At 58.7% G+C, this 20,239-nt stretch overlaps 1 protein-coding gene across 3 annotated transcripts in view; it reads right to left on the bottom strand.

Moving 5' to 3' along the window:
- Window positions 1-3,207: 3,207 nt before the first annotated feature.
- RAB11FIP3 (RAB11 family interacting protein 3) overlaps window positions 3,208-20,239 on the bottom strand; it is a gene marked incomplete at its 5' end in the record, with an annotated part of 79,037 nt that continues 62,005 nt past the window's right edge. For 2 of the 3 annotated variants that reach the window (XM_082669595.1, XM_082669594.1), the window contains 10 exons: window positions 3,208-4,661; window positions 4,736-4,876; window positions 4,985-5,140; window positions 5,231-5,368; window positions 5,916-5,997; window positions 8,142-8,282; window positions 11,124-11,227; window positions 12,077-12,170; window positions 15,845-15,880; window positions 19,076-19,210. In XM_082669595.1, the coding sequence (XP_082525721.1) occupies window positions 4,548-4,661; window positions 4,736-4,876; window positions 4,985-5,140; window positions 5,231-5,368; window positions 5,916-5,997; window positions 8,142-8,282; window positions 11,124-11,227; window positions 12,077-12,170; window positions 15,845-15,880; window positions 19,076-19,210 (1,141 nt within the window). In that variant the 3' untranslated portion in view covers window positions 3,208-4,547. The remainder of the gene's footprint in view (window positions 4,662-4,735; window positions 4,877-4,984; window positions 5,141-5,230; window positions 5,369-5,915; window positions 5,998-8,141; window positions 8,283-11,123; window positions 11,228-12,076; window positions 12,171-15,844; window positions 15,881-19,075; window positions 19,211-20,239) is intronic. The other variant, XM_082669596.1, reaches the window with a different exon arrangement.

Here is a 20,239-nt window from a genome sequence, read left to right on the forward strand (position 1 = left end):
GGGCCGACTCCTAGTGGTGGCTCAGTGACCACAAGTCCCTTTCCTTCCCAGCCCCCTTCTGTCTGCACTGCCTGGGGTGATTGGGCCAGAACCGGTGTCCACAGCCCTATAACCTCCCAACAAGAAAAACAGCCAAAGTTGAGGCTGGTGACCTGATAGCTGAGGTTCCTGCCAGTTCACTGCAGGGTTTTGCAGAGCCAGTCCCTACGTGGGGGTGGGGAGAGAGCAGGAGCATCCCAGCTCTCCCCAGTAAGGGGCCAAGGCCTGCTGTCATAGGGAGAGAGCCCAGTCACCAGAAGAGGGCCTCAGGAGGATTCTTCAAGACTGTCCCAGGAGGGAACTGGAAGGAACAGGTTTCATGTGCAGGGGCAGCAAGAGGACCAGAGCAGCGAGACCAGGGACGCATCTGTACGGTCAACCTGTGATCATCTTAAATGTTCTCAGTCACATAGGTGTAAATTTTAAGTAACTATAAAGCAGAAGATAAGTGACCTTCAGGAGATGGCCACCCAGAGGGGAGAGGGGGTGGGGGGCGGCATTAGTTCAAGTGTCCCTGTGCAGGTCTCACTCGTGCTTTTCGCAGCTTTGGGACACAGCAGTGAACAAATGCTCTCAAGGAGTGGAGATTCTATGGAGATGAGGGCACAGGGATCCTCCGTGGTGTGACAGGCACGTGGGAGCTGAGGCCAGCAGGCGGCCGAGGACAGGACACACCTGTGCTCTGGCAGGTTTTACATAACGACCCGTAATCACCTGCTTTGTGAGATGCCCTCACAGGGCCTCCATCTCCTGGTCTCTGAACCACCAGCAGGTGGAGTGACAGGCGCTGGTGCCACAGGGCTGGGGGTGAAGGCGGGCACCCCTTCCTTTAGTGTGGACAGGCTGGAGCAGGCTGAGCCAAGGACCCGGGCAGTACACGTGGGGCACGAGGAACCAGGGACTGGGGCCAGCTGTGCAGCCACCTGCCAGCAGTCTGCTTCCAGGGGAGGGGCAGTCTTGCTCTGTGCTGTTTGGCCAAGACCTTGAAGGGTGAAGCCGGGGCTCTAGCAACGTGAGGGAAGAGCTGACTTGAGACAGGATCTGCTTTGGGGCTGGGGGTGGGGGCTCCCCACACGGGAGAGATGCACTTTTGACAGTGGCCTCATGTATACTCCGCGGTCCCCTCCAGCACCCTCTGGGCACACTCCGCCTGGGCCACCTGCCTGGGCTCTCCAGGAAGCTCTTCCTGTGCAGCAGCGAGGCACTGCCATTTCCATTTACAATGGGTTTTTGTCATGTGTTCTCCCACCCCACCTTGTCCCAAGGGGGCTCTGTCTCTAGTAGGGCTGGGACCCCTGCAGGACCAGGGCAAGGATCTCAGCCTTGGCTGGTGGGACCAGCTGGACTGCAGACAGGCCCCCACGTTTGAGAGTGGAAATGGAACGGGTTGGCAGGCCTCAGTGGGGTACGGGGAGGAGCTCCTTCCTGGTTTTGGCTTCACCTGATGGAAAGGCCTCTCCCCACACCCAGCTTCTCCTAGGCAGAGACGGGCCCTTCAAGCTCCCGACGGACAGACCCGGGACATCACCCGGTGTCAAAGCAAAGGCACTGGCCTCCTCCCAGGTCAGCAGAGATGTCCCCAGTGCAGCAAGGCTAGGGACAAGGCCCTTCCAGGCCCCCACTGACCTCCTGAACCTGCTGGAGCACCCCGGTACCCCCAGTGCTGAGCCGGCCCCCTTGTGCAACTCCACCAGGAGTCTGGGGGTGAAGCCCGCACCCCCGGCCCCACCACAATGCTGCCCTCCCTGGCTGCCCTGGCCACGTGGCCCACTGGTTGCACCTGGCAAGCACTGGGCCCTGGGGGTGGCCAGGCACAAGTCCCAGCCCCACTAATGAACTTTTTTTTTTTTTTTTTTTGCAGTACACGGGCCTCTCACTGTTGTGGCCTCTCCTGTTGTGGAGCACAGGCTCCGGACGTGCAAGCTCAGCGGCCATGGCTCACAGGCCCAGCCGCTCCGCGGCATGTGGGATCTTCCCGGACCGGGGCACGAACCCGTGTCCCCTGCATTGGCAGGCGGACTCTCAACCACTGCGCCACCAGGGAAGCCCCCCACTAATGAACTTGATGATGTATGTATTGACTCTGAGGAGCTACCCCCTCTGAGCCCCAGGAGCATGGTTGGGGGCCTGCATCCTCTCCAGGCCCTCCCCCGAATCCTGGCAGGGATGCCGGCTCCAGGCAGGAACTCCTGCGACACATCCACACCCTCCAATTGCCCCTTCGGTGCTACTCACACACCACCCAGGGCTCCTGGTGACCCTCAGAGTGTCTTAATGCCACACCCCCAGCTGAGGACAAGGCCTTGGGGGCCCTGCTTGCTGCAGGCCAGGCCAACCTGTCATCACCCGGGGGCTGAGTGGGCAGCAGACCTGGGCTCAAACCCTTCTCTGCCCCACTGGGTGGTCGGGTGGGGACCCAGTTTCTCCATCTGTGTCTGGTACACAGGTAGCTCCGTGCTAGGAGGTGGGAGATGCCTAGGCCAGGGAGTCAAGTTTGGGGGACTTTTAGCTAACAGCCCCCCTTCAAGTCAGATTTGGTCACTCACCCTTAGAAGCTCCTTGGCGGCATCCCCATGACTGCAGTGGCACCTGAGTTCTCCTTGCCTGGCTTCCATGCCAAGCCTTTCCTGCCCAATCCCATGGTGCCTTTGCCTTTCCTGTGTCTTCCTTTGGGTACTGTGTCTGCCCCTACCCACTTCGGCCTGGCTGGCCCTCAGCACCATGTCAGCAGCCAGGCTGCACTTGGGGGCTGTGTCCTACCATGAACACATGGCCCTGGGGCCCCACCACGTCGCCCCACCCCAGGAGCATCCCCAGTTGGACTCCCCTGTGGGACCAGACAGGAGGGGGAATCCTGCTGCCTCTGAGAGGGGTTGGCTGGACCAGAAGGCCTCCTGCTGTCCAAGCCCAGATGACACCATGGGGAGCTCCTGGCCCGCCCCTCAGCCCCCTCACATGCAGCACCAACTTTCATCGGTGCTGGGTCCCCCGGCCTCGTGCTCCTACATCATCCAGGCCACTGTTGCTCGGCCTGGAAATCCTTCTCGAGGGGGTGAAAACAGGGTCAGCGTGCCAGCCAGTGCCCGGCGTCTGCGTGAAGGTCTCAGAGCAGCTTGTGTTCACAGAAACAGACCCAGTCTGTGTGGTGGGTCACAGCTGGGCGGGGAGCAGAGTTCCAGTGTTTATTATCGTACATATATATATTTCATGTGTATACACAGATAGTTTTCTCTCTTAGAAGTATTAAAAAATTGATCAACCTTCAATCTATAAAAAATACCTACTCTACACGATAGAAAAATCTCTCCTCCAAGTTTACATTGATTTACACCCAAAGCTTTCCCCAAAATATACAATACGAGGCAACGTCTTAAATCTTAGTGTAGAAGGTGGGCCACGTGGAGGGTGGAGGGACACAGAGCCACACACACGCTTGCTCACGCACGCACGCACACACACACCCTCACGTATGCGCTCGCACACAACGGTGGCCCGCCTGTGTGCAGGGTCTTGGCCCACCTGGGAGCACCCGGAGGCTCCTGGCTGGCGCTCAGGCTCGGGGGGCAGGCCCAGCAGCCCCTGTGGGTGATGCTGCTGCTCCTGGCAGTGCAAGTGCCGGGCAGGGGCTTCCTTGAAGGAGCCCCCAAGCCACCAGGAAGGCCTTGAACTGTGTACTTGTGAGAGCCTTCCCGCCCCAGCCTCCTGCAAAGTGCACCTTGTGGAGACAGGACGACTCCTAAAGACCTCAAACTCCCAGAGGAAACTGGTTCCAGACGTTTGGTTTCCTCGGGCCAGCGGAGATCCGCACAGGGAGGAGAGGACACACCCCTGGGAGCCACAGCCCTGCCTGAACCCCCAGGGTCAGAGGGGAACAGCAACACCCACCCGATACAGACAGCACATTCCACGCCATGACTCTCAAGTCACAGGAGCGTCAGCGCCCAGAGTTACTGCAACGAGAGGCTGGCCGTGAGCACAGACCTGTGGCCTAGAGGCCCCTGGGCCTGAAGCTGGACCAAGGGGCCCCTTCTGGTTGGGTGCCAGCCTGAGCAGCTCCAGGAAAGCTGGGGGGGGCGGCCCTACAGCTCCTGGCCAGACCCTGACACACACTGGCCTCTCCTGCTTGTCCTCCCCCTGCCCCACCATGTCTGGTGCCAGGGTCCTGGGGCTTCTATGCCATCCAGGAGTGGCTGAGACTTGGATGGCACCAGGTTAGGGTGCCTGGCGGGCACAGGGAGTAGCACCCCCGGCGGGGACCCATTTCATTCCTTTTTTCCTGACAAGGCAGGAAGCGTGGGAGAGGTCACAGAGGGGTTCACCCCAGCCTGAGAGACTGTCCCTCATTCTCTGCAGAAAGGAGGGCATAGCGAGAGGCCAGAGCCACCGCAGGCTCCGGTCCCAGCATCCCTCCTCCCCTGCCCTGCCCTGCCCAGCTGTGTGCTCCACGGTGGGTGAGGGACCTCGGTCTCAGCTGCGTGTGTGCTGTGCTGGAGCCCCGCTGAGTGGCACTACTTGACCTCCAGGATGGATGGGTTGGTCTCCATGATGGCCACGATGATCCTGTCGATGTAGTCCTGCAGGCGGAAGTTGATCTCCTCCTGCTTCTGGATGGCATCCATGAGCTGTGGGAGGAGCTAGGGGTCGGTGCCAGGTGCCCAGACTGCGGACGCCCGCAGGGGACGGGGCGGGGCGTTACCTCGTCGCGGGAGACGGAGCTGATCTCTGCGGCCAGGGACTCAGAGAAGGCCGTGGAGAAGAGGTTCTTGGCGCCCTGGATGCTCAGGTTGATGATCTGCCCGTTGAGCTCGTCATTCTGCTCCTTCAGGCTGCGGTTGTCCTGGGGGACACAGGGTGTCACTTCTGGGCCGAGGCAGGACCACCAACTCGGGCACCGGCCCCCACGCACCCCCATGTCTACCCCCAGAAGCGTGAGCCCAGCCCGCACCTGCTTCAGCCTCCGGACCTCCTGCTCCAGCTCACTCTCCCGCGTGCGGCTGTTGTACTCCTGCAGGCCTGCGCTGCTGCTGCGGCCCCTCCTCTGCTCGGCCTCCAGCTTGAAGAGCTGCAGATGCTCCAGCTGCTTGCGCAGGTCCTCGATCAGCTGCAGCAGCGGGGGTTGGCTCAGCTTGGCTTCAGGACCTCTGGGGTGGTCTGAACGCCAATGGGGGGGACCCCGGGGCTCTGTGCTCACCTCCTGGGTCGCCTCCTTGTCCCTCTGGAACTGGTGCCTCTCGTGGCTCAGCCTGTCCCCCAGCTTCCTCCTGTTCTCCTGTTCCTCACTGAGCCGTAGAGACAGCTCCTCAATCTCATCTAGCAGCTTCTGCTTCTCCTGCAAGAACGAAACAGTTGCCAGAGACATGCCCGTCTGCCGCCCATCCATGGAGCTCTCCTCAGCTGTCTGCGCCCAACACGTGGCAGGTGGGCCTGCGAGGCGCCCGGGACTGTTTCTGGGAGGAGGCCAGAGCCCAAGTGCTCTCAGATGTCCTCAGGGTGCAGAGTTGCCCAGGGGTCCCTGGGTGGGGAGGGGACCACGGGGCACAAGGGGTCAAGCTGAAGTCAGCCCCTCAAGGACATCATCCTAGATTCAAACCAGGTGTTAATCTATGCGTGACTCTTCAGGCCCAAGGATGCCGGGAAGCCAGGCAGGGTCGCGCATCTTCCAGGAAAGGGATGGCCAGGCCCAGTGTGTCCTGGCTCCCTCACCCCCGGGGCCACCAGCCTGCTCTCGAGCAGCACAGCTTCCTGGCCTGCAGCCACACCCCCACAGGCCCATCGGCCGACAGTGCGGCTGCCCTGCTTTGGAGAACCTGTCTCAGGTCCCGATGGCCCAAAGTCACCTGGGGCGGAGGGCGGGGAGAGTCTGGCCGGCAGCTTACCTCCTCCAAGCGCTCGATGCTGGCCTTCAGGCAGGGCATGCAGGACCTCAGCTCACTGTTCTCCTCGTCCAGCTGCTGCAGCCTGGGTCACAAAAACAAGGCTGGGACCCGCAGAGCTGTCCCCCGGCCACCACACGCACCCACACAAGGGCCCTGGGCCAAAGCTTCTCATAAGCCAGGATGGTGTCTCCACACACCTCCGGTTTACAGAGAAGCTGCAGACACAGAGTGAGTTCCACGGACCCTGAGCCCCTTTCGGCTTCTCCAGGCATCTGCTCACCATCGTGGCGTTCATCACACCCACGCTGGAAATGCAAATGACCAACCCATGGACTCAACACAGCTTTCCCACCAGCGCTCCTTCCCGTCTGGTGTCCCCGCACCGCATTAGCCGTCATGGCTCCTCTGTCCCCTCTGGTCTGCAGCAATCTCTGGACTTCCCGGGCTCTTCATGACCTTGACAGTTCTGAGCAGGTCTGGTCATGTATTTGGTAAAATGTCCCTCAGACTGGGTTTGTCTGGTGTCTTCTCGTGACTGGACAGGTTGTGGGTTTGGGGAGAATCCCACAGAGGAGAGGTGCCCTTCGCATCATGGGTGACGTTGACCTGGATCGCCTGGTTGGGGTGTGTCTGCCAGGTGTCTCCTCTGTCAAGTTCTCCTTTTCCCGTTCCTTCTCTGTTGTCTGGAGGCCAGTCATGGGGTCCAGTCCACGCTCCAGGGACCCCCGAGCGGACATGTCTGTGTGTTATTTGGTCTCCTTTGCAGGAGTCCACGTTGGGTTACACTCTGGATGGCAGTTCCTACTGTGCCCCAGCTATGCCCACTGGGAGCCATGACATACCGTCGTCTGCGTGTGCTTCTGTTCAAGCACCTCCCTGCTTCCTGGCACCCCAGGCTCTGCCGGTTTTCCTCTGTCCCAGCCACAGACCCAGCCCTTCTCCAAGAATCCCCAGTTCCTTCCATGGCCCCGCTGTCCTCACCCCCGCAAGAACCCCAGGGAGCTGAGGGAGGCCACCAGGGTCCAGGCACATGGAGCTGCTAACTGAGGTGCAAAGAGCAGGCAGCGGTGACCCCGAGTCCCATCTTGCTCTGTGAGGGCCTCATGAGACCCTGTCCACCTCGGGCTCCTGCAGCTGCTGTCCCACTCGGCCAGCAGGATGTCCCACTCAGCCAGCAGGATGCCGCCTGCCGTGCAGGCTCTGGTGCTGGCAGACACGGGAGGCAGGACGGCCCGCCCCTAGGCACCCATAGCCCGGTGGACAGGGCCCCACGGAGAGGCTGTGGCCTGCAGGTCCACTGGATGGCACTGTGCCGAGGCCCAGGAAGAAGGCTTTCCCGGGAGGTGACACCACAGGCCAGCCCCCGGGGAGGCCTCCCGTCCAGGAAGACCCCAGCACAGCTCTGTGTGCAGTCCCTCCTGCCACCTCCCACTGTTGAAAATGTGTCAAAATGTATTTTCCAGCTTTAAGAGCTGGAGGTAAACACATGCTAAAGAGCCTAGAGTTGTCATTCACGAGGGTAAAATGGCTGCACGATGAAGGCTGAGAGTGGCGCCCATTCAGTTAAGAAGACTGTGAAATACCCGCCTCCCCGTCACTGCCCACCCAGGAGCGAGCTCTGCAGAGGGAGGATGAGCAGGAACCTCCAGGTGACTGTTAACTTGTGGACATCTAGGTTCTCTGCTGGTTTTCTTTGACAAACAACGTTTGAGATCCACGTGTCACCGTGAGTGGACGCCCCCAGCCTGAGTTCCTGGTCCACTCCTGTGCCTTTGTGGGGTGTCTGCACAGAGTATGCTCCCCTTTTCCTGACTTATCTAAGGCTTATGCCTTCAGGGGAGCATAGGGGTAATTTTCTCAAGTTGCCTTAAAAAAGAGTTTGACTTTGATTTTGAATGGTGCAGCATCCACTGGAGAAAGATTAGAGAAAGTGACATCCAGGTAGTGTCAGTCTTTGCCTTCAAATACTTTGTGGCCTTCAGTAGAGTTTTTAGTTTTCTTCATAAAGGTTTTTCCACTGTTCGTAAAATCAAATTTGTTCCTAGGTATCGTGCCCTCCTGGGGTGGCCAGCTGTTGTGGTGAGAGCCCAGCTGCATTTCTCATCAGCCCTCTCCCCCATCTGACCTGCGGGTCCCCCATCCCCCTCTCCCCCACCTGACCTGCTGGTCCCCCGTCCCCCTCTCCCCAACCTGGCCCGCGGGTCCCCCGTCCCCCCTCTCCCCCACCTGGCCTGCAGGTTCTCGATCTCGATGCTCTTCTCTCGCTCCATCTTGCACAGGAGCTCCTTCTGCTTGCGTGTCTCCTCCAGGACCATCTCGCAGGCTCTCAGCTCCTGCTCCTTGAGCTGCTCCTCCAGGGCATTGGCTCTGCAAGGCAGAGGGGGAGGGGAGAAACCGTCCTGAGATGCTGAGCCCAGAGCTGGAGAGAGCGGCCCTGCCCAGAGGGGGGACAGGAAGGCACTGAGACGTCCCCCAATGGCCCACAGCTCTAGTCAAGGGCAGTTCTGAAGCAGGACATGTATCCCCCCAAACACCCTTCACCTCACAGAGGTTGACTGGCCTTCAGACCACGGCACAGTCCTGACGGCAAGGACAGTCCCCATCATTCCCAGGGGGAATTACCCCCATCCTGGCCTGCACCCACAGTTGCCTCCTGCTCGCTGGGTGTGGGCAGGAGACCCTCCTGGGCACAAGCCCACCAGGTGCCTGGCCCCAGGGCACCTTGCACTGATACTGATACCAGGCTGGAGACATGGTGTACAGATCCACCCCACCCAGGTCAGCCGTGGCAGACTCGAAGGCAGGTATAGCAAGAACATGGGGACAGAAGGAAGGTACACATGGGGACCCTGACCCTGGCCTCTTCCCAGACCACCACTCCCAAGTGCAGGAGACAGGAACGGACCAAACCACAGAGAAGGGCTCTGGGCCCTGCCTGTGGACGGCCGGAGCCCATGCCTCCAAGCTGCCCGTCCACACAGGGTTTCTCATCTGCTTTTTGGTGCTTCGCACCCAAGAGTGAACAGACAGCCAAAGACCACCAGACATCACAGGAAAGCTCTTAATACAAAGTGGCCAAAGCAAACAGAAAAAACGACCTGAAGGAGACACACATCATGTGGGAAACACCACAGAAGCCCTGTAACTATCACCCTCAGAGGCCTGAGACACCACGTCCACGAAACAGGAGCAGCTGTCGCAGAAGGAATGGGTAACAGAAGTAACTCTTAACCATTAAAACTACGACACGACAAAATTTTAAATTCAATAGAATAACTGAAGGAGAAAACCAAAGATTATTACACAGAAAAAAAAATAATGAGAAAGTTAGAGAATAAGGAAGTAAAGAAAATGAGAAGGAAGGTCCATAAGGTCTGATATCTGATTAACAGAGGTTCAGACAGATAAGAAAATGGAAGAAACTCTGAGAGACACGTTTTCCAGATTTAAAGGCTGGAAACCACGTGCCCTCAGCACAGGAAACAACAAGAGACCCTCACAGCATTGGGAGAGAATAGGACCCCACAGAGCAGTGAGCCCAGCGGTGCCAGGGCCTTGGTCACAGACGGGACAGACGGCAGCGGAGCCGGCTTCCAGGGACCCAGCTCCCAGCGGGATCCCAGACTCAGCCACACTATCGATGGTGGGGGTGGAGGGGGGACACGACACAACCCCGTTTTCAGACACGTGAGGCCTTAGGAAGCCTGGCTCCTATGCTGCGAGTAAGGCATCTGCTCAGAAAGCGAGTAAGCAAAGAAGAAATGCAGGATCTGGAGAATAAGAAACCAGATGTGGAGAAAGCAGGTGGAACTCCTAGGATGGAAGGAAAGGAGAGCAGTTCGGCGGGTCAGTGCGGCTGGGAAACGCCAAGCAGCAGCGGCAGGAGTGTGTGCTTGAGGGGAACTTAGGCAAACACTGGCAGAAACGGCCCCAGGAAGTGCATATGACAGGCCCTGGGGCTGGGTGGCCGGGCAGGGCACAGAGTGTGGACTTTCCACCACAAACGTGGATAACTGATAAGTGCCCATTGGATGAGATGAACCTCCAGTCAGCTGGAGAAAGGAGTCTGGTGGCCCATCCAGATCTCCCTGGACAAGGACAGGGAGTAAGGAACGTCCTGCAGACGCAGCACTGGAGCCCCAGCCCTCGCATAAGCAGGGCCGACCCCACCTCTGGCTCTGCAGCAGGAAAGCAGGGCAGGAAAGCAGGTGGCCCCCGAGCCAGGGTCTCGACCACACAGGAGAACGTGCTTCTGCTGCTCTGTTATAGCAGTGGGCGAGGCGCCCAGGACAGCATGGCACATCCCGGTTCCCAGCCTCCAAGAGCAGGAGGACAGGTCATGAAGGCCCATCTCGCCCAGGAGAAGCCACAACAGGAGGCCAGCGTCCCCCAGAGCCTCGGGGCCCGTGTCCAGCGCTGGTACAAGTGCTCGGAGGGTGAAGAGCCTGGGGCTGCAGAGGGTTCGGCAGGGCCAGGCTTCGCCCAGAACACATGCCGTGCTCCCAGCCTCTGGACCTCTTGAAAGGGGTCTGTGACCCCAAGGCTCTGGCTGCACACAGGCCAAGTCCCTTGTCCTCTGCAGGAGAAGTGCTGCAAACTGGGGTGAGGTACACAGCGTGACCAGCTTCCCAACACCGAAAACCACACCACGTGCTGTGAAAAGTCTGCAAAACAGGAGATGGGGAAGCACCTGCTCCCTCCTTACACCGACTTCCACACGGCTGTTATTTCTAACTCAGAGCTCGCGGCTCCCATGTGGGGCTCGGTCGCACTGCTACGCCCCATGAGGACCCCATGCTTCAAGGGTGGGTCAAGTACCCGAGCACAGGGAGCTCTGGAGGCACTGGCCCCACCCCAGAGCCCCGACTTGCTGCCTTGGTTTCCTTGTCCAGGAGATGCGGAGATGAAGCAAGCCTGCGTGGGGTGGGGGGCGCACCTTTGGTCAGGACAGGTCTTGGAAGCGGGGCACACGCCAGACACCCCCAGACGGGAATCCCAGCCGGGCAGTCTGCAGGCCGGGTGTTGGCCCCGGCTTCTCCTGAGAGGTCCCTCCCTCGCCCTTTCCTCTGGGGAGAGCCCTCAGCAGGAGCCTTGCTCACCCCACACCATCCAGCAGCTGAATGGAGGGTGGTGCTCAGAGAACCTGAAGGGAGGAGAACGACCAGGGGGCGGATCACATCCCACAGGCACTAAGAGGCCTGCGCTCACCTGTGCACCAGCTGGAGGTTCTCCTGCCTCAGCCGGCTGTGCTGCTCCCCGTTGGCAGCTGTGTCCTTTTCCAGCTCCGACACTCGCTTCTCCAGGAAGACAACCTGGGGAGCAAGATGGTGGCTTGAGAATCAAGGGGGTGGGAGAGTGTGTGCCCCACGCAGACTGTCCTGGAGGCCATGCCCACCAGGCTGGAGACGCCCTGTGAACGAGGCAGCGCAGCCCTATGGGCACCAGTGAGGACAGGGGAGCACGTGGTGCCCTCGACCCTCAAAGGCAAAGGAGCTGAGGGGCCGCAGGCAGGGCCACTGCTCCGCCAGACACAGCCCACAGAGGCGGCTCACACTGGGGACTCGAGTGACAGAAAGGCCCGGGGTTTGGAGCCAGACACGCTCACCAGGCGGTGGTGGGAGGCATGACGGCCAGACCGGAGAGCTGGGGAGGGCTCTGCAGAGCTGAGATGCTGGAGGTGCTGAAGAGGTCCAGGAGGCGGGGGGCAGGGTGAGGTGGGCGAGGGGGACAGAAGGAGGTGGGAGAGAAGGTGGGGGGGGGGTGTCTGTGGCCACCCTGCCCCTGCACTTCCTGGAGCTGGTCCTGGAGCCCCAGGGCCTTGGCCACAGGGAGGCTGCCCTGCCCCAGCAACCTCTCAGGAGTGGCCGATTCCACCGTCCTGGCTCTAGGATCACTGCAGGCTGCGGGCCCTCCTGCCTCTCTGGCCGGCACCTCTCCGTGGACAACGTGACACCTCTCCTGTTCACCCCGCAGCTGCCAACCCGAGGAAACCCGCCAGAGATCATCAGGGCTGGTGGACGGCGCAGCCCTGCCGGCGCCATCACCACCTCCCACTGTGCCCTCTGCGCACCTCACTCAACACACCCACTGGGGGCCTGCGCCTGAGGCCGCTGAGTTGTCCACACGTGGCCCTCCGGCCCTGCCATCCATCCAGGGCCTACCTTGTCAGCAATGTCCTCTTCCATGCCCTCCACAGGGTCTGGGGGAGGGTCCTGCAGGGCCTCCATGGTCAGGGCCCCTGACTGATGCAGGTGCCTGGGGAGAATAAACGACAGCCCTGTCCAGAGAAGGTCCTTCAGCAGAGCAAGGAGAGCAAAGAAGAGGGACAACCTCGCGGCCAGGCCTGTACACATGAACACCCCCAGGCTGGTCTGGAAAGCAGAACCCAGCAGTAGGCGGCCAGGTCTCCACCGAAGGGGACTCCGGGCAGGACACCACTACCGAGGGCTGGGTGAACAGGTCATAGTCTGTGGAGCCCAACGGGCCCGGCCTTCTTCCCTACCAGCTACTGGGCCAAGATACTTTGAACTTGGGCAATAAAACAGGACGTCACTCCTCTCAGTGATATGAAATAATCTCATCTTCCCCGAGCCGTGAAACATTAATTCAAGGTCATGACCTGTGGGCACACCGTGACTTCCACGTCCTCTCCATCTCTGACTTCCAGGCACACCTCCTGGGGCAGCCATGGCAAGACACACTCGGGGCCTCTGGGGGCCGACCGTGAAAAGGGCACAAGCCCTTGGCTCTGACACATGCGGGAGGAGCCTCAGCACTGTGTGACCCTGAGGAAGCTAGGCACCCTCCCTATGCTACAGAATGGGGATCTGCAGGCTGTCACATAACTAAGGACACAGCACAGAGCCAGTTCAATAAAACACTGTTAAAAAGTACACTCTCAGGACTTCCCTGGTGGTCCAGTGGTTAGGACTCTGTGCTTCCATTGCAGCAGGCCTGGGTTCGTTCCCAGGTTGGGGAAATAAGATCCCGCATGCTGTGCCACATGGCCAAAAAAAAAAAAAAAAAAAAGTACAGTCTCTTTACCAAACATATGAAGTTCTATTTCCTTTTCAGCACTGACTGAGCTTGCGCATTCCTTACATTTCTTTTCCAGAAACATTCTCAGGGGAACAAAAAGGAAGGGCATCTTTATCCCTGTAGACCACAATCCCCAACTGTGCCCTGGGGGGTACGTATCTGGGCATTTCTGTGGATTTCACTCAATTCCCCAAGGGCGCTGAATCCCAAGGGCCAGGGGAGGACAGGCCATCAAGTTGCCATCTAATCACTCCTCTTAACATCCATGACCTTGACCTAAACATGAGCTCCTGACGCCACTCCTGGGGCAGGAAGCTGCCCACCCCAGACCCAGAGACCACCCTGAGGAGGGTCCAAAGCCTGGGGGCTGACACCCGATCCTGATCTCAGACCAGGGGTTCAGGCATTTTCCAAGGGCTGAATCTGGGGTTAGGGTGTGTGGCCACAGCATGTAGCCACCTTAGGGTAAAGCCAAAGTTCCTCCCATGGTGGGTGGGGAGCTTGTTTATTTAAGCCCATCCTGGCTCAGGAGACCTACCAGGGGAAGGGGGGGGATGCCTGATCCACCCCAAAGGGAGTCAGGTCAAGCCTGGCCGGTGGACGGGACTGCACCCTAAATGTCACCCGACCCCAGACCTGCTGTCGCCCTGTGAGGTCCCCAGGCACACCGATCCCAGAGCCATCTGCACCCAGGCGAGCACACAGCCAGGTCAGAGGCCTGGGCTGAAACGATGCCACAAGAGTGAAATGACAGCAAGCATTTTGAGTTTCCTTGGAAGGCTGGTGGCAGTTCTAAGGGCAGAAGAGCAGCAGATTCAAAGTGCACGTGTGTGTGTGTGTGTGTGTGTGTGTGTGCACCGACTGCAGACGACGCCTGTTTGTAAACAACAAACACCTGCAGGCTGGCCTTTTTTATACCAAAGGGTATCTGCAAAGGAAGATGAATTCTCAGAGCAGCAGCCACAGAGGCCAAAAGCCGAGGAGCCGGGCCCTGGTGGCTCCAGGTCCATCCACGTGCCTGGTGTGGGAGCTGGGAGGGCAAGTCAGCTTCCTTAGTCTCACCAGCTGCAGGCTGTTTGGGTAAAAGGTGGAGCGAGAAGGGAATGCTGAAACTATGATCAAAGCATGGTCTGGGATTACTAGGACGCTCCCAAGACCCAGGTGATGGAGAGAGCAAGTGAGGAGGGTGGGCCTTTGGATTCACCTCTGCTTCCCCTGGACCCTCAGCCCTTAACATGATAGGAAAAGAAAAACAAGTGTTTTACATCCTCAGGGACAGAAGCAGAAGGGTAGACAGGGCCAGAGATGAGATGTCCAGGGCGCTGGACGCTGGAGGAGAGCCCAGGCGGCTGGCACCTGAGGGGCAGCAAGGGAGGAGCTCAGATGGGGGAGGGGCGGCCCCCACCAGGCACCCAACTCAAGACTGTAGGCCTCCAAACGGGCTGCACCACAGCCTATGAACTACCTGAAGGTCGGCAGCCAGGCAGGACCCCACTCAGAGTGAGACCTCTAGCAAGAGAGACAGAGCTCAGAGAAGGGTGGGGGAGCCAGAGCAGAGAGGCCGCCTTCAGGGGCTCCGGGGGCAGGGGCTCTGGGGGCAGGGCTCCGGGGGTAGGAGCTCCAGGACCAGGAGGTGGGGTGGAGGGCTCTGCGGATTGGATCGCGCTCCAGAGATGCCCGCAGAGCTCAGGGCAGGCACTTCCAGACTGGAACCACGCCTCTCACTCCACCCAGCGTAATTAACGGTGGAAAGGACGCACAAGATTCGTCCTGAAATGTCTGAGCTTCAGGGACAGGGAGAACACCTTTAAAAGCTTCCAGAAGGGAAAAGCAGTCACAAAGAAAAACCAGCAAGCACTAGACTGTCCTGCAGCAGCACCAGGACTAGAGGATAATGAGCAACGCCTACAAAATGGCTAAACGGAAACCACTTCTGATCTAGAATTCCACCCCAAGCCAAACCACAGGAGTAAAATGTCCAACAAGGGCTCGAAAATTTATTTCCTGGGCACGTCTTTTCTCAAGAAGCTACCAGAAGACGTGCTAGATAGAAAATGGAGATTAAAAAAAGGAAGAAGGGGCTCAGGGGGCGAGATGATCCAACACCTGAAACACACACCAGGACCCGGCATCAGGGAGACATGCAGGGCTGCAGCCGTGCAGCCCACACAGCATGGGCGGAGAGGGTTAGGGCTCTGGGGTAACCATCCAGGCAGCAGCAGGGCCAGGCAGTGGAGGCAGAAGACGACGCAAATAAAAACATAAAGGCAATCACTGCTTCCAGGAGAAGCAACAACTCATCTTAGAAAGGAAATCCAGTAACACATCACATGGCTTCCTGTGAAGAATGCTGGCATCTTACAAGCCTAGAGCAGGCCTGGCAGGAGGGGTGAACGCATGTGCTGTTACCTCTCACTGCAGGAAGCCAGTGGGCAGCTCCCAAAATTGAAAAATGAAGAAGTGGTCACCAACGCTTGTTCTTTAGGAGCTCCCCCACCTCCTCCTCACCTTGGGGAGCCAGCAGGGGTGGAAAGGACACAGCCCTTGAAGGAGGTGGACCCAGACCTGGGCTGTGGCATCAGGGCCCCGCTGACCCTCCCCACCGGGTTAGCCTACAGCCCTCACATGGGAAAGACTCAACTGAACAGGAGGAAGGACAAAAGTTTCCACCACGGACCCCCAGCCACAAACACAGGTCCAAATCTACTGCTTTGGAAATTCTTTTTACAACCCGTCCCCTCAAACTATTTTCAATCCCAAACCATGAGAAGTACTTTCAGAAGTTTTTAAAAAAATACCTTGAAAATAGTATCTTCTAAACAAGTTTTTAAAGCACTGTGACCAGTGACACATTTCAGAAGAGCACCTCAGTGGGCACCCAGGGTTCCTACCTTGCCACCTTCTTGCTGGAGAGCCGCTTCGATGGACTGCAGAAATCAAAACAAACAGGAAAACGGTGTCAGAGAACAGACAGGGAGGATGGAGAGGAAGCAGGAAACTCAGGCGAAAGAGATATGGGGCGGGGGCGCGTCCGCAGGCATGCAGCACCCGCTCCCGAGGCCAGCTCCATGCACGGAAAGGCTCGCTCAGCAAAACATTCAGGGGCACGGGGACAATCTCAGGGGCCTGTCACCTAGTCCCAGCCCTCAAGGAAGTTTCAGATGGTGTCACAACCGGGCCTCGGTTCAGGGGCTGGCCCCAGCGCCTGGACCCACAGGTGGCCATGCTGGGTTCGAGCCATCGGCCAACAGCACGTCCCAAGTGATTTTGGAGTCACACTGCCCTCCAAAGGCTCGGCCGTCAGAGGCTCCACACAAGGCGTGACACGGGCCTGTGTGTACAGGAAAGCTCTGTTGTCGGTTTTAACTCTGGCACCGACATTTCAACCTCTACCAGCCCAGCTGCGCAGAGACTTGCAAAGCTTTCCTGCCGCCGTTTCAGGACAGGAAAGTCAGCCCCATGTCGCCTGCCTGACGTGATCACCTGCAGTGGCAAAAGGGCCAAGCTTACCGTACCCCTCGTTTGCTTCCCAATTTAACTGCTAAACTATTAGCTTCAACCTATGAGAACAAGAATAGCATCATGGCCAGACAGACACACACCCATCAGTTACTGTGACCCCCTCAGGCTGGGGCAAGAAACCCTGTCTGGGGAGACACGCTGTTCCCATCACCAGCAACTGTACCCATTACCAATGCACTGCCTCTCCGCTCTGGGCTCGTCCTGCCTACCAGCTCCTGGCCCCTGTGATGCTGCGTCGGCAGAGGGTGCTCGACAGGGACCCAGGAAAGGGCCTGCTTCCAGGTGCCCCTGCTGCCTGGGCAGCACCAGGGTTTGAACTTGGGCCCTGATCCCCACACTCCCGAATCCCACCTGGGCGGCTGCACCTGACACCTCCCAGGCAGTTCCGTGGTGGAAGTCCCTCTGGTGAGACCCCTCCCAGCAAACAGCTTTCCTGGCAGCCAGAGGGCAGACTTCTGCAAGTTTTAGAAGGTGCGGCTACGCCCTCTGCAGCCGGTGGCGTGAGCCGCTGCTCCTCCCTCACAGCTGCTGCCCCGTCTCCTCCTGAGCCCTCCTCCCAGCCAATGCCACGTTACTCCAATCCCCAGTTACAATGGTCACTCTCTATTAAACTTTCCTATTCAAGTTACTGTGTGGTCCCCTCTTCTGACTGGGCCCTGACTGATGCTGTACATTTTAACACAAGTCTAATTTCATCCTGAAGCAACAGGAATGGACAGACCACTGTCCAATGTACTGTCCCCCTTCAGGGGCTGGCATCACTTGCACCTCTGGGTAAAGCAGACTTCTCAGTTTCTACAAAATGAACCGTTTTACAGAGGCTCCCAGGTATGTGGAAAATATGTATGTTCTGAGGTTCAATGGGTAGAAATTATATCAGACGTCAAAGCTGCTGTCTGAATATGGTTTGGACTAAATCACCTTTCACCAACCACAAAGCATGACCAAATACGCTTATTTTGAGGCAATTCCATGGAAACCAATGGGTAAGATTCACATCTCCTTAAGTGAGTGTGTAGGGGAAAGTTCCTGACTGATTATAACGAGGGTTCTGATGGCATATTAACCCCCTTGTTAGTGCCTGTCTTAGGGAACAGGTGGCTGAAACTGGATGTGAGACCCCCTGGACTTGCTGGCTGGACTCGGCCACGTCCCAGTCTGTTCTCTGCCCCACAAAGCCTAGCAGAGGCGACTGTGGCCACCCTGGGGCAGGTCCTCAACGTGGGAAAAGATCACTTCCACATCAAGTACCTTCGGAGGGTGAGAGCTGAGATACGGGGAAGGCAGGTCCCTGCTCGGGAAGGACAAATGACCATCCCCGCCAGGCTGAGCGGCCATCCTGGAGCGCTGAGCACTGGGCTGAACACGAGGGGTAAAGGGAGGCTGGCGGGTCTCTGGAATCCCTGGTCTCCCTAGAAGCTCCTCAAAGAGCACCTCCAGTTCTCCTCAGCACTGCTGGCACCCCCAGCTCCCCTCTGAAGCTGCCGATCGGCCCTATCCCTCACCTGACCAGGTGCTGGCTGGACCCCGGCCCAAGCTCTGAGCTACACAAGTGCAGGAGGAAGGGCTGAACCAGCACCAGGACACTATTGGCTGTCGGTTGCAGGGCCCACCAGGCAGACTGAGCGGCCGAGGCCAAGCCCCAAGGGCAGACGGCAGGCCCAGGAGGAAGCGTACGTGCCAAAACCATTAGGATGGTTCACCTTCCATGCAACTCCCACCAGTCCAAGGCCCCTGCCTCCAGGAAGTTGCATGGGAGCCCACAGCACTGGTCGGCACGTCCCACCCCTTCCTTGCTGCCCGCACGGGAGCGCCTGGCAGTCCCTCACTCCCTCCGCTGGGCTGGGGCTGTGGGGTGCGCCGCACGAGGGCCCATCTCTCCTCCACACAACAAGCTAATCAGCAATCTGCCTAACGGACACGTCAGCATGTGCAAACCACCCAAAATGTTTCCTGCATCTGGAGCCTGTGAGGCTGTGAGGAGCCAGGTGCCTCCTCCTGGGACTCTGACTAGGGGTGGGTACAGGGGGCGGAGAGGGAACCAGGAGATGAGGAGAGGGAGAGGCGAAGAGCAGCAGGCATGCTGGGCCCAGCGGCCCGTTCCGGGGACAGAGCAGCCAGTGACCCTGCCGCTGACGGAGGCTGCACAGCCTCCCAGAGACCAGCTCAGGGCAGGGCTCACCCCAATTCAAACTGACGCCCCTGAAAGCTGCTCACAAGTCTGCACTGAAGACCTACTCTCACTTTAGATTTCCCAGTGCTACTTCTTGTGACTCTCAACTTCAAACATCTTTCAGTAAAACGGAGAAAGCACATCTTTCTAAAAGCAGACTTTCTCCCACATGCTGGCTGTCTTCAGGCAGGGCAGAGGCAGGGGACTGGACCGTGGCATGCACACAGGGCACCAGACCAGGAACAGCACATGCAGGGCAGGGGCCGAAGAGTCCGCTGTCCGCACGTCTGCCTGGCCTCTGGAGGAAGCCCCCGGAGTGGGCCAGGCATAGGGAGTGGCACCTGGGCCAGGGCAGTGGGGGGGGCTGCGGGCAGGCGGAGTCTGCCTCCCCCGGGACAGAGAGCAGGCCAGGCACCGCATAGGTTACCTATTCTTTTCAAGATCGTTCAGGCGAGCAGAAAGATCTTCAAGGCGGTTGATTTGTTTGTGGCACTGGCTACAGTAAAACTCAAAAGCCTCATCTGTGAGGATGCTGTGCAGCTTGGCGGCAAGCGGGTCAGCGCTGGAGGGACGAGAGGTGTGGCTTCAGGAGAGAGCAAGGATCGGGTGGCTTGACAGGGTGAGCTGTCAGGCGGATGCCGCGGAGGCCTCTGTCACCCTCAGCACCACCTCCGGGACCTGCAACACCCGGCGCAGCGGCTGGGGGCACCTTCCTGGTCAGGTTCTCAGAAGACACAGGCGCAGCCCCGCGGCTCGTTGTAAAAGAAGAACCCTGCTTTGCCAAGAAGTAAATGACTGGACACACTGCATCCTCCTTTGTCAGAAACCCATCAGCGCGAGAGCAACGCACACGGCCAGGGGGCGTCTTACTTTCTGTTCTGTAACCCTGTCAGTAACTGTCTAAGAACCACCAGAACCAAGAACTATGGGTGGATGACTTTCGTTAAAAACTCATAATTCCGTCAGCCGCGCCACGACCTAATCTCAGTGGGCTTTCAGGGCAGTGGTAACGGCAGCCACGTCTTGTGGGCATTAGGACCCCAGGCTACAGAAAAGTTAAAGTGAGACATCAATCGTAGCGCAGAAGTAACCCTGCGGACAAGGGATAAGGGATGGACACACGGAACAAATGGAGAGATCACCAAAATGGGGAGACACACGCCCCGCGGGGCCACAGCCTGGCCCTCGGGGCAGCACCACTTGGAGCACGTCAGGCAGCCCTGCTGGCTTGGCCCCCGCCCAGGCCCTTGGCCTCTGCTGTTGGCACAGCTGGAGAATTTCCAGAACTGGGGGCAGAAGGGAGAGGTGACTAACATGTGCAGGCTGTCCAACCAGGCCAGGGTCTCCCCGAGGGGCCGGCACATTCCCTGACCTGGATACAAGGGTGGGTGCTTTCTCCCAGGGCCTCCTGCAGCCCGAAGAGGCAGGAGAGCTGGGCAGGAGCCAGCTCCATGAGCGAAGGTCCTGCCCTTTAGATGCCACAGTTGAGTTCATTCAAAGCCAGAATTTTCCAGATAGTTTGGGGATGTCAGGTGATTATAAGAAAATGAATCCGAAGAGCCATTTGTGATGTTAAACCTCCCTCAGAGGC

This window comes from Grampus griseus (genome assembly GCF_964374135.1).
Source record: "Grampus griseus genome assembly, chromosome: 14".
In the NCBI taxonomy this organism is placed as follows: domain Eukaryota; kingdom Metazoa; phylum Chordata; class Mammalia; order Artiodactyla; family Delphinidae; genus Grampus; species Grampus griseus.